This window comes from Aspergillus flavus, chromosome 8, assembly GCF_009017415.1.
Source record: "Aspergillus flavus chromosome 8, complete sequence".
In the NCBI taxonomy this organism is placed as follows: Eukaryota; Fungi; Ascomycota; class Eurotiomycetes; order Eurotiales; family Aspergillaceae; genus Aspergillus; species Aspergillus flavus.
This window is the reverse complement of record NC_092403.1, coordinates 2,713,005-2,725,644: the sequence shown is the minus strand read 5'-3', so window position 1 is coordinate 2,725,644 and position 12,640 is coordinate 2,713,005. Positions and strand designations below refer to the sequence as shown.

General features: G+C 46.4%; 3 protein-coding genes and 1 non-coding gene across 4 annotated transcripts; 2 read left to right on the top strand and 2 right to left on the bottom strand.

The window, feature by feature from the left end:
- Positions 1-162: 162 nt before the first annotated feature.
- F9C07_2237352 (serine protein kinase) lies at positions 163-3,423 on the bottom strand (the record flags this gene model as incomplete). Its single annotated transcript, XM_041295743.1, has 3 exons — positions 163-2,279; positions 2,331-2,894; positions 2,952-3,423. 3 exons carry the CDS (start codon positions 3,421-3,423, stop codon positions 163-165), a joined length of 3,153 nt encoding a protein of 1,050 aa, XP_041150883.1.
- Positions 3,424-4,072: 649 nt separating this feature from the next.
- On the top strand, positions 4,073-5,779 carry F9C07_13036 (uncharacterized protein; the record flags this gene model as incomplete). The annotated part of the gene is made up of 3 exons (XM_041295732.1): positions 4,073-4,978; positions 5,032-5,083; positions 5,145-5,779. 3 exons carry the CDS (start codon positions 4,073-4,075, stop codon positions 5,777-5,779), a joined length of 1,593 nt encoding a protein of 530 aa, XP_041150884.1.
- Positions 5,780-8,846: 3,067 nt separating this feature from the next.
- Positions 8,847-10,801, top strand: F9C07_1956837 (uncharacterized protein). The gene is made up of 4 exons (XM_071508528.1): positions 8,847-9,241; positions 9,300-9,443; positions 9,508-9,575; positions 9,643-10,801. The coding sequence occupies exons 1-4, from the start codon at positions 9,059-9,061 to the stop codon at positions 10,391-10,393; spliced, it is 1,146 nt and encodes a 381-aa protein (XP_071367503.1). The 5' UTR covers positions 8,847-9,058; the 3' UTR covers positions 10,394-10,801.
- A 1,394-nt stretch (positions 10,802-12,195) lies between these two features.
- Positions 12,196-12,296, bottom strand: F9C07_t231. Its single transcript has one exon. It is a non-coding gene; the product is annotated as a tRNA-Tyr (tRNA).
- Positions 12,297-12,640: the final 344 nt, after the last annotated feature.

Below are 12,640 nucleotides of genomic sequence, written 5' to 3'. Positions count from 1 at the left end.
GTGAAGGATTCAGATCATACCAACCGGCCTAATTCTTCTGAGAATAAAAGCTAATAGAGGGACGTGTCAGTAATGGCATTTAATTACAAGTGTTATCTCCACACTCCCCGAGATAGACGGGAACGGAGAATCTCAGATACCAAGTTGGATATCCCTTGAGATTCATGCTTTTCGGTAATCCACTGAGAATGGTCGGTTGGCGCCCCGAAATTCAACATATGCAGCTGTCACTGATCTCATATCTAAGCCGACGTTCTCGGACTCGCGAATGGAGAAGCGCCACTCAGTAAAGGGCCCTATCGCAGCAAACGTTGATGCAGTTGGCTTACTATCACCGCCACTCCAATCATTCTCGAGCCCTTGCTTACCGAACACGACATCGGTTTTAAAATCGTCTGACGTTTGGACTTTGGCCGTATTGTATTCGAATTGAATATTGACGGCGTCGTGGGAGAACCCAAGTGCCTGTCTGTCAGTGTTCTCCAAGGTTTCATTTCCAGAATGGGCAATTTTCACCATCAGTTGCTTGCGGCCGGCATTGTCGGCTTTCACTTCGACTCCAAGAAGCCACAAGCGCACCTGGTTAATTCTGACATCTGCACGACCAGGGCCAAACGGGGGTGCACCTGGCTCCAACCGAATGGATGCGCTGTAAACACCGTCGTCGCCCTTCGAGGTAGTAAGTCGCTGGCGCTGCTTGAAAGCTTTTAATTCTGCATTGCTCAAGATGTAAAACAAGCCCTTCTCTTTCTCCTCACGTGGCCATGTGACTCGAATATTATTAGCGTAGCTATTGAGACTGTCCTCATAGGCCGCATTCAGCTTTGACTGACCATCTCGTAGCTCTATGAAAGAACGAAGGGGACCTGGGCTAGAATAGTCGAGGTGCTTTTTCAGTCCCCAGAATCTGATAGCACGGCTCTCGTAATTCAAGCGTTGCATGAGCTGTAGTCGCATATTATCGCGTGTCTTGCGCAACCAGAATAAAATCGCGGGAGTGTTCGGGTCAAGGGTATGCCTCCTCTGCCCTAGGGACTCGGCTTGACTCTTGCTATATTCTCGAGCATTGCTTGCTTCGAATAGTAGCTGCAGGGAGGAGTTGTAATCCAGAACGGCGTTGTTCCGGTTGAGAGTAACAGCAATGTAATCATCCAAGGCGCTTTCTATGTCCTTCTTGTCTTTCTCCACAATGGCATTCTTGAACTCGCGAAGAATCTTCTGGATGTTGCCCTTGGTAGCCATAATCTTCAGGGCTCCAGGGTCATCAATCTCGATCTGATTGTCTTTTCTAGTTGTGAAGGCTTTTTCTAGTGATTCCAACGTGTCGGAACATTGTGCGAGCTGGTCGATGATGTACTCTTTCTTCACTGCATCACCGTGTAGATTCTTAGCCGTTGATTCGTCTGTTACTTTTTTATATATTTCGTAGCCTTGTTTAACCGTATCGACAATAGATTTCGGATCCGCACGTAGCGAGACCAGGGTGGAGGCTGCGTCAAGAAGAATTGTCCAGTCGAATTGCTTTGCAGCAAACTGAATATTGGTCAACTTTTTCGTGAGTAGCTGGCGCTTCGTCTTGACCTCCTTGGTCAGAGAGGAGATCTTATAGATGCCAGTTACCAGCGGACCGTTGGAGGAGGTGAGGAGATCGATCTTGGCTTCGGCTTCTTTTTGAGCATCCAACATCTTGCTAATGCCTTTTTCGACCGTGGTTCGAAGGTCGTTGTTCTTCTGAAAGGCTTCTTCGTATTCTGCCGTCAGATACTCCGCCGATTTGAGCACCTCGAATCGCTGCTCAACTGATTGGGCATAGAAGCCAAATGACAGGCGAGGTACCCAACTGTCGACGTGCCCAAACATATCCTGGCCCAAGAGCAAGCGATTGCGACGACTAATGGCTTGCTCATATACTAATCTCAATTGTTCGATGGGATTATATGTTACATTTAGCTCAGTTTCCAGATGTTCCAAAGCACTGAACAAACCGGAGGAGCTATTTCCCTGGTCATGTAGCACTTGAAGACGAGCAAGCAAAGTGTTGTAGATTGTATTTGCGCTTTTCCAGTCATCTGTATTGCTGCTGAAGAACAAATCGTCGGCTTTGTTCAACAACATCTGGCATTGTTCGGGGAAGATATAGGCTTGCCAAACATCAGCGTCTCTCTTTGTGCCTTGGAAATGCAAGTTCCTAGCACGGCTCCGGCCATCTTTTTGCCCGGCTTTGCCGCTAGCACCATTTTGGGATCCGATGCCACCGATACCACCGAAACCGGCGGCACCTGAGGTTGTCAGCTGGAGAATAAGCTAGTTTGGTTCAGTCAGATACCCACCTCTAGAGTTAAACTTGGCTATGTCATAGACAGAAGTCTCTATGTCTAATATAGTTCTAAGGAGGGTATTTTGAAGGTTTTCAGTGATAGAAATCATCTTTGAATCATTTTGAGGGACGACGGTTCCGATGGCCTTTTTGGCGTTTGCAAGGATATCAGTTGCATTAAGGTTTGGCGTCTTTTGGTTGAGGGAGCGAATCGATTCCAGTATCCCTTGGAGAGACTTGAATGTGTCAGTGGTGACATTCTTTGGTGCCTTATCGTTTGCTGCGAGGTCGGTATCTACTTCCCGTATGAGGGAAGAAGCAGTGTCTTGAATCTCCTTGCTATCACCTGCTCCGGACAAGATTTTGAGCTGGCGGACTATGGCTCGAAGCACACTGTGGAGGCTCTTGAGAGGCCCAAGGAGTTGTGTGTCCTCTTGTGAGAGATAGCCAGGGAGACTGTCGGATAGTATTGGCTCTGTGAGACACAAAGCCTGCTCCGGCCACGGTCGCTTCTGAATTTCCACCAGAGCACGAGCGGCGTCCATGACTGCTGTTCCAAACAGCAATTCGATATCACCTAGACCAGGTCATTATCTCTATCTATTCATGAGAGAATTGCGGCATATATGCCAACCTCCATTTCCACCGTTACCACCATCTCCACCCTTGGTTTTATTTGCGTCGTATTGAGATGACGTGCTGTCGCCACCTCTGCCACCAGATCCACCATACGCCTTGATCTCCAAGTTCAGGAAAGTATTTTCCCTTGGAAGGGATTGGACACAGATCCAAACATTTCCAGCATTCTGACCGTCTCCCCCCTTTCCACCATCTTTATCAACACCATTGGCGCCTGCCCTGCCCTCATCGCCTGAAACGTTAATGGTGACACGACTTGGGGTTGTGAGTGTATGGCAAAAGAGGCCAATGCTCTGGCCGGGAGCTTTGATAGAGGAGGCAATGTGGATTGTCTCTGCATATATCAGGCAGGCATTCGTCGAGAACTTGAACTTGTCATCGATGGTGTATTTTCCAGTGCTCAGGATAATCGTGACCTTTGCGTTACTGTGGTATGCATAGTTGTTATCTGGCAGAATGGGAGCCATGGTGAATGGAATCTCAGGGAAAATGACCACTTCTGATGAACTGTGAACAATATGAAGACACCCCGGTTGACGAGACCTTTTCAAAGCCTCCAAGGCATGGATACTGGCTCTGCGGGTTTCCTTCTCTTTCTAATCCGAAAGCAAGTCAGTTGATCTGAGGCATTGTTCCAAATTTCTAAACGCGCACTTTGTGCGTGCATTAGTATGTCATTGTACATGCACCATGGAGCACATTTTGGGTATTGATGCTTGAGGTAGGATCGGGATTGCCGGCGGTCAGCCTGTAAGTTGCCAATGGGGTACCTGGCGACTGAAGAGTGGTGATCCGTGCCATAGTAGCTCATTCCAAATAGGAATAAATGGATGTGCATCATAGAGACAACGCGGGGTGTGCATAGACCATCACCCAATCAGTGATCAGTAATATGGACAACTCAGCCGAGCACATTTCTGCAGTCTACTGCATGCGTTGGCCAATTCAGCCATATTGTTTGCCCAACACTCACAATTAAAACTACACATTGAAGCTTCAGGGAATGTGATATGGTGATTTATACCATGATTTGATCTTCCACAGGACAAACCCTTTGAACATCACGATCATATTGAGGTTCCTTTTGTCTGAGCAGTCTCACGTTTAAAACACAAAATGGCCACCCAACTTGACTTCCCCGCGCTTTCTAAGCAGATGATGGGCAAATGGACAACCGAAGGGTTCGACATTTTGGTATCTTACTCTGAGGAGAAAGTCAATCAACTTCTCCGGGCGCGCTCAGAACAGCTGAAGTCCATCCTGAAAATGGGCCCATTGGAGACATCTTACGTCGACCCTTTGACAGACGAGACAATCCACCTTAACGTCTTCATGGACCTGGAACATCCTCTTCTCCAATTTGAGGACGAGCACGGAAACATTACCCTTACATTTGATATCCAGAAAGGACACTATGTCATTATAGCCAAGAACATAACCAAAGATTTACCCTCTGGCATGGCGATAAGCTTCAAGACTACGCTCAATAATGTTAAAGGTACAGTAGAATCAAGTCAGAGCGAAGATGAGCCCACAGGGAAAGGCGTGAAAACCGCATCAGCGAACGAACTAGTTATCTTCAACCCAGGTGAGAAGGACATATCGCAGCATGTCTGCATTACCTTTGAGAAGGCATCAGCCGACTTTATTGGCACCACCGAGGAGTCCAAAAAGCGTGTCGCAGGCATGGCGTTCCTTTTAGGAGCCGTTAAGGAATACTTCCAGCAACATGCAGAGCTCAAGTATTTTGTAGCTGGTGTTTCCAACAAATACAATCCAGAGTCAGGATCAGATTCTTTACAACCTCGCTCATTTCGCTTCAACACATTGAAAGGAAAGACAAAAAACGACGAATCAGCGTTGTGTATGTGGATCTCAGTCAAGGAAGGAACAAACAGACCCGAAAGTTACACACAGGCTTTCGAGGGTACATTTTATGCCAATGGTTTAATCCCCATCCCCCGTGGACGCACTTGCAGTCTAATCATGCACAATGATTTGCTTATTAAACAATTCATAATGGTACGACTACCCCTATCTATATCTCTGGGTAAAGACTGCTAACAATGCCACAGCCTAATTTAAGCAAAGGGTTCAAGAGCTTCAAGGACAAAACTTCTGGCAAGGGTAAGTCGTAGTAGAATCCGTTAAAGTGACTAAAGACTGACCCATGATGCCCGACTTGCAGGTGGATTGAATCTCAGTGCAACAATGATAGCCGACGATATAGACATCAAGGAAATGAAGAAAAAAGAATCGTGGGGGCCCGGGGGTATAAAGACTACAACAGTGGATCCCATGAAATTTAGTCTCTCCGACCCGGAGACGACGATCTCTTTCGGCGACGGCATCATTTCCAAGTCTAACAAGATAAACTACACCAACAAGCAACAAGTAAAATGGAAAACAGACACAGTCACTGGAAGGGTCCCTGGCCATGAACATGGCACAACAAATCTTGAGTTCAAGTGGACCGCAACGGGCTCGTGGAAAGATAAGAAAACTCCTGGCCACCCTAATTTGCTCGGCTTCGACTGGGCAGGTGACAAAAATTGGACAATCACTAAATCTGCGGAAGACGTACATTGGTGGGAAGCATTCGGCGGGGCCAGCAACAAAATACCTGAACCCCTTCAGAACTTGCAGGTCCCCAGCCCGAATACGAAATTGGAGATGAACACACTCGACTATTTCTTGACTACGAACTTGCTCTATCCTGGCAAGCACATCTTCGACGCTGATGACCCTTCTTCGGGCAGCACTGACAAAGGACTTGCCTTTCCTCATGACTTGATTTTGACTGGCGAAACTAAGATCAAATAAAGCCCCTTGCCTATTAACACTGGCTATTCTTGTGAAGTAGGACTATCTCATGAAGACAAATCAACGCAGGAGTTATAGAATTGGACTCCATCGACTGTTTCCTCTCTGATTCTCAAGCACCTATACTAGAGTTTCGTCCGCTGGTAGGTTCAGGTTGTGGTGGTTTGCTTTTAAGTAGTACTTCTGAGACAGAGAGATAAACCAATAATGAAGCAGTAGCTTCGTTCAATTCTCCCATCTTTCTAACAGGTATAATTGAACGGCTTTGCTCGGGGAACGATTTTCCTGTAATGCCCATGTTTTGTTTCAAGACTGGTGGTCTAACCTTCTGTATTTGAGTGCTTATGATACCAATTGTCGTCGAACTGCTTTGCGAGGATGCTGGGGGTATCCCCGCCAGCAAGATCAACGCCGCTTCTGGTGATAAGCTTCAGCAGAAGTACTGTAGAACTTTAAACGAAGTCTGATCTTCTATGGCCCTTCAAGCATCTAGGAATTAATCCAGCACATCGACATATCGGAATATTAAACTTTGAAATATTTGACAATGCGAATAGGCACTGGTACCGGAGAGAATTAAGCAAATATCGACCCTCGGCCGTTCCACAGCTCAGGCGAAGACATATCTAGCCAGACCAAATGTTTTGCAAGAGATTTGCGCTGGTAAGACTTACTGAAGATACATTTCGTTTGGTATTTCCTACATATCTTTCTTATCCCATAAGGCTTTACCACATCAAATGAAATATGGTATTAGAGTCCCCCTGAAATAGCCATCGATTGTGTTGAGCTGTGATTTCGGACTCTGGCATTTTCCCTGATCAATGCTTGGTCTATTAAGTGTATCCTCTAAATCGCTGACAACCAAGAGGTCACATATAATGATAGGGCTTGTGGTTCAGGCCGTGATTTCCAGCTCAATGTCAATATAATGCCCTATTGCTTGAGCAATTCACTTACATCGAAGTTCAATATCGCCAAAGCTGCGGTCTTCTTCAATTTAAGTCATGCAACCAAATTGATGAAAAAGTTCGTTTGGTAACGGAAACTTCAAATAGCCCTTGTTGCATGTGTCGCCCCTACCGGATGTCAGTGGTAAGCCAACATTCTGGTCGAAAGGCTTCAGTATGTTTGCCTTATACCGCTCTGCTATTTTGCAGAGTCTCGATGTGAAATTCTGGTAAAATGCCATTAATAATGATTCGGTCTTCAAGAATGATACCACTTGCTGGAACGACGCGTTCTAAGCCCAACCGTACGGGCAGTATCTGACTCGTTCAAGATCGCGCAACCCGGATGTTTGTCGAGACTAGGGTGGGTTGGACGGATTTCCTTGATAGAATGATACACCTACGTTGTATCTAATTTTCAACAATATGCATAGATAGTGCGTCACGAGGAAAAATTCAATCCGGAAAGCCTTCGAAACACTGGCTGCCCTAGCATTAACAATGGTCTCCCCACTTAAGATGAAACCGGCATGCCCTGTCAGAACCCACAACCCGCCAGGATGTACTGTGCCATGATTATGTTTTATTAGGTATGACACAGGAGTTTTGTTTCCATGCGGGCATAGATTAAGTCATTGCAACACTGTCTCTTTAACTTCGCCATGGAGCTCTGCAAGAGAAGGTATTTCATCAACGATACCGACTTGGAGCCGCATAGGGCATAAAACTTAATTATACACATTATGAGTGTTGTGGTTCGACACCGTCAGGCTAAGGAAATATGCAGCGAAGAATTAAAAGAACGTCGTGATATTGAGTATATGTTGTCTTTGGACAACTCCAAAAGAGACACTGAGTGATCGATTACTAAGCTCATCAAATCCATGAATAATACTCCATTTAAAGCGAATCTCGCTGAATGTGATACTTTCGAATTACCGCCCGTGATCGATCAAGGCTCTCGATGGCGGAATAGGAGGATGCGAGGTACTCATAGCTGCGGTCGAGATGCGTGGTCCAAGGGCTGTCAAAGAGGTTTAGCGCTTAGAGCTTATAGATTAGTAATAAATCGTGGCATAACTATCAATATGTACATAATTACCCATTTGAGGAGTGTGCTTGAATGTTACATCTGGGGCAGGAAAACAGCCCGGCAACGTCAAAAACGTGTACTTTCAACTATATAAATTCAAGTTTCCCTGCCCTTCTCTTATGGCCCCGACGGCTTCACTCAATGGTGCTTATTCTTATTCAAAAGAACAAAAAAAAAAAAAAAAAAAAAAAAAGAAGACAAAGTAGTTATAAATAGCTAAGCGTGCATGCCAAGGACACGGATAGCGATCCTACTAATCCCATTAGGAAGGTCGGCTGTTCGGACGAAACGGAGCCAGGCCGTGTGGAGGGAGAGATTAAATGGGCTGTACACGGACGAACTCCCCATACGAAAAAGCTATCATATCAAGCTTCCGTCTTACCGAAATCAAACCTTAACCGGCATCAGGGTCTTACGCGCTGATCCACCATGATATCCGGGGGATTGCCTGTGCACTGTGCAGAGATGAACTATGGCTCCTCCAGAGCGACTGACAAACTAGATAATATTGGAAGAACAAAAAGAAAAAAAAAAAGAGACTTATCATGACTGTACCAGGCAAGCCTCATGCCGAGGCTTTAGAAACGTGGTGTTTTACATGGTGATTCCTAGCCCAGTATCGGGCCGACGATCACAGCGATTTAGGGTTAAGAATCAGGGTCTCGATGGCCTAACTGTGGGCGCTTAGACGCTCACTCCGCAACACACATTGGACATCATCGTGATGATCCCTGAAAGACCCTTGTCCCACAGTACCTTAGTTTCAGAGTTCTGTTTCAGACTAACCATGTACCTAGCCAAAGCAAGTAGGGGTCAATAATCACAGAAGTGATTACTGTTAGGGTTACATAAATGACAATGAATGACACAGCCTGTCTCGGGAGTCCGGCAATTGTATTGGTCCCTTTACAATCCCAAACTGCGTAATGATAAGCGCTAGCTAAGACATTAACAGGCGAGCTTAGTCAATTCACGCGGCTCATTCCGTGAACCGGATAGACCGGTCTGAGGCGAAAGGGAACAAAGACACACGACAGTCGGTGGGGCGGGCAACCGCATGAGAACAAATGATAGATATTTAAGTCCAAATCCTACTCCGGAGTACATCCTGATCCACTCCTCGCAAATTGGCTCGGCGGATAGTTGCATGTTTTTCAAAGTCCATTTATCTATCGCCCGCCGCCCATTTCCACAGGCTGACGTGCTGTTTTTCGTCATCCTTACCTATGAGTAAAAATGGCCAACTTCGCCAGGTTATTGAAATTAATCAATCGCCCATTATTACAGGCTGCTATTGTGTTCATAATAATTCTCTTAATTTTCTTGGCGCTGCCGCATTCATCGTATTCAGGAGCGAGCGCAAACGCGTCCGGGGCAACCCGCCGCGATGTAGACGCAGTGAAAAATGAGACTCTTGGGGTACTCCTGTCTACGCGCAGCAATATGATCATACCGGTCGCTGATATTCCTCGACCAGTTTGAGAAGGTCTTCTTCATCAACATGCCGAACCGACCGGACAAGCGTGACTATATCACACTGGCTTCCTCGATCCTACAATTCCACCCGGAGCCAGTGAACGGGGTGTTTGTAGACGACATTGACAAAAAGGCATATCCTTCAGTAAGTATCACTTTCGCTCGGACGGCCTTTAGAGTCGCTACTAAGATCTTGTGATTTGTCTCAGAATTGGGACCATGGCAAGCTACCAGCTGAGATGGGGGCCTGGCGGGCGCATATGAATGTCATGCAAAGGTACGAAAAGATAGGCAGAATTGTAAATCCTGTCTGATTCGCGCTAAAAGGAACTTCTCTGCTCCAGAATAGTACAGGACCGGATCTCCACCGCATTCGTCCTGGAGGACGACGCGGATTGGGATGTCAACTTGAAGAAACAACTTCAACGATTTGCATCCGCTTCGCAGCTAGTGCAAGGTGATACTGGACCTTCACATTCACCATATGGGGACTTGTGGGACCTTCTGTGGATAGGACACTGTGGGATACAGTACAAGACTGGTCCAATTCATGTGACAACGGATGATATCACGACCGTTCCTCTCCCTGAGCTACCACGCTACTGGCACGGTTTTCCCGCGGGTGCTGACAATGGCACTCGTCTGGTAGCAAGGATGCATGATGGAGTATGTAGTCTTGGATATGCAATTACCTATCTTGGAGCCCAAAAGCTTCTTTCTGCGCTTTCCTTGACACCGAAAGGTGATGGTGCTCCGTTCGACGTGGCGATAGGTCGGTCCTGCCAAAATGGCTGGTTGAGATGTATTGCCCCCTTTCCGTCGTTGATTGGACTCTGGAAGGCGGCCGGTCCAAAGGCACGGGAGTCGGACATCCACAATGATGATGGTTGGATCGAAAAGGAGACCCCAGTTGGAACTGTATACAGTGCCATGGACAATGCTCATCGCTTGTTGAATGGTGAACGTACAGTGCATGCAGTATTGAACGACGCACCGGCTCCTGAAATTGACCCCACTAAGTTGGAACTACCGGAAGGGACGTTGAAGATGCTTGACGATACCGGTATAAATGAGATTATCAAAGGGAATGTATGAAAACTGTTCTTTAAGGTTGGACTTTCAATATTATGTAAAACACCTGTGTCGTTGTTTCGTTTTCGCCCAGTATACGATAAACCTCCACAGCCCGAATAAACTAGGGAAGCTATATAGTGTATCACAACTCTGGGGTGAAGGACTTCTCCTGGATGGTCCAGACTTACAATTTCAGTCTCGAAGACTCGCCTATCTTCTTCTTCCGGATGAACGCCGATGATATCCTCACGGCATCTAACAAGTCTGCTGGTTTGGGTTCAAGCACGTTTGCCTTCATTTGATCGTCATTGACAACACGGGCAGTGTCAGAGAGCTACTGACAATTAGGGCTAAGAATGCTAAGCCGACTTGGTACGGCGATCACTTATACTCCCGCCCTAGGATGAAGGGCTAGTTTGCAGAAGATGAAGACAACGATCTGAGCCATCGTGACGATAACGGCTGTGGGAAAGATGATAGTTCTATTAGTAACATCTTCATCAGTCGCACTAACACAAGTATTGAGTCCCTGAAACTTCTGACGTGGTAGCCTCAAGTGTCCTCTTCGAGTCTCAGGCTCATATCTCTCGGGTACCCACCCCACGGCCGGGACGCAGGCCCCCAAAGGAATTACCCTGAGCTAGAACCTCCAATGAAGAGGGGCTGCAGAATGATACGATATAGCTATACTTGATTAGCTGGCCTTATTCAATGAAAGCTAAAATCTATGACAACGAGGTATATATTGCAGTGGACGTAAAGACAAGCAGATATGTCTAGAAAAATAAGAGAACCTCAAAGCCAGACGTATAGATTCATGTTGGCATAAGATCAAGATGTTAGGAAATACTGTTCGACCTGCGGACTTGGTAATCCTGGATTGTCTCTCCTGTAGTGATAGAAATTGGGCAGTAATGGCAGAGGACCTCATTACAGAAGGAGTTCAGGTACGGCATACACTTGAGAGTATCGGCATGAGGACTGAAGTCGAAGACATTATGAAGAAATTAGAGATGAGCTCGGATTTATTCACAGAGCCGATGGTGCACTTTAGGAAACGTGGACAGGGCCACAATGGCCCATTGCATGGTAAGAGCTGTAGTCTCGTAGCTTGTGGAGGCGTACGTAAGAGTGTGGGATAGTGCTTCCTCTTCTGTAAAACGGTCACAGCCAAGCATTACCGAGGTGACCTTATCATATTCACCCCTACGACCTTCATCCAGCGTTGCCTTTTTATGACGGAGTAGTTGTTTATTATTTTTTTTCACAAGGGGTGTTGCATATGCCTAATATGGGAGCCACTCTATAGGGGTAGATAGTATGACGTGGGCCACCGCTCTCACACCTACTAAGCGCGATATAGAACCCTTAGAAGTAGTACTAGCCATAACTTTATATTTCTCTCATGTTAGAATACCGCTCTGCCTTGGAAAGTACCTCGGTTCTATAGTATATTCAGCCCGGCCTGAGCCCTTATAGCAACTACACACTTTGCTTGTATATGGGGCACCCCTTAACCGGGCGCAGCAGTGAGTAGACCATCAATTCCAACATACAAACTAACGCGCTTTCCCTTTTAGGTTGCGTAGCACTATACCTCTACCTAGGGCTTAGGCCCTAAAGGGGCCTTAGGCCGCTAGGATGGTAGGAGAAATCGGGGAATCCAGCCAATCTGCCATGCATACCAACAACTAACTAAACCCCATACTTAGCTAACATGGTAGGAAGGGTGCCCCAGGCAGGATTCGAACTCACAGCGGTTAGCGGCGCCCTGGTGAGCCTACCACTCGACCACCACCAGGGCGGAAAAAAAAGAATCGTACTCCCCCGACCCGGGATCGATCCGGGGACCTCTCGGTTACAAAGACATTTGTTTGAAAAGACTATTACAGCCGAGCGCCATATCCAACTAGACCATCAGGGGTTGCACAATTTCGGGCCCAAACTTTTGCCATCAAGACACTAAAGTACTATATCACAGATCCGTATTTAGCCAAGTCGCCTTTCTAACTCTCTTAGTAGGCAGGACGGGGAATGAGACTGAATTGATATGGCACGCGATGAGAACCATGGGAGCTCTGTTCAGAGCCCAAACATCCCGATATATGAAAAATTGTTAACTATTCCAAATACTATTACAAACCATTCACTGCCATCTGTGACATGCAATGAAGTTCAAGAAGAGGAGAGAAAAGACACATCAAAACAATATATATGGGTGATCAATGTTTAAAGTTAGCGTTGATAAATACAACTGATGTTTCTCCG

Coding starts and splice junctions, on each gene's coding strand:
- F9C07_1956837 (XM_071508528.1), top strand. CDS start 9,059: ATGGCCAACTTCGCCAGGTTATTGAAATTAATCAATCGCCCATTATTA. Junction 9,444..9,507: donor ACAAAAAGGCATATCCTTCA/GTAAGTATCACT, acceptor GATTTGTCTCAG/AATTGGGACCATGGCAAGCT. Junction 9,576..9,642: donor CATATGAATGTCATGCAAAG/GTACGAAAAGAT, acceptor TCTCTGCTCCAG/AATAGTACAGGACCGGATCT.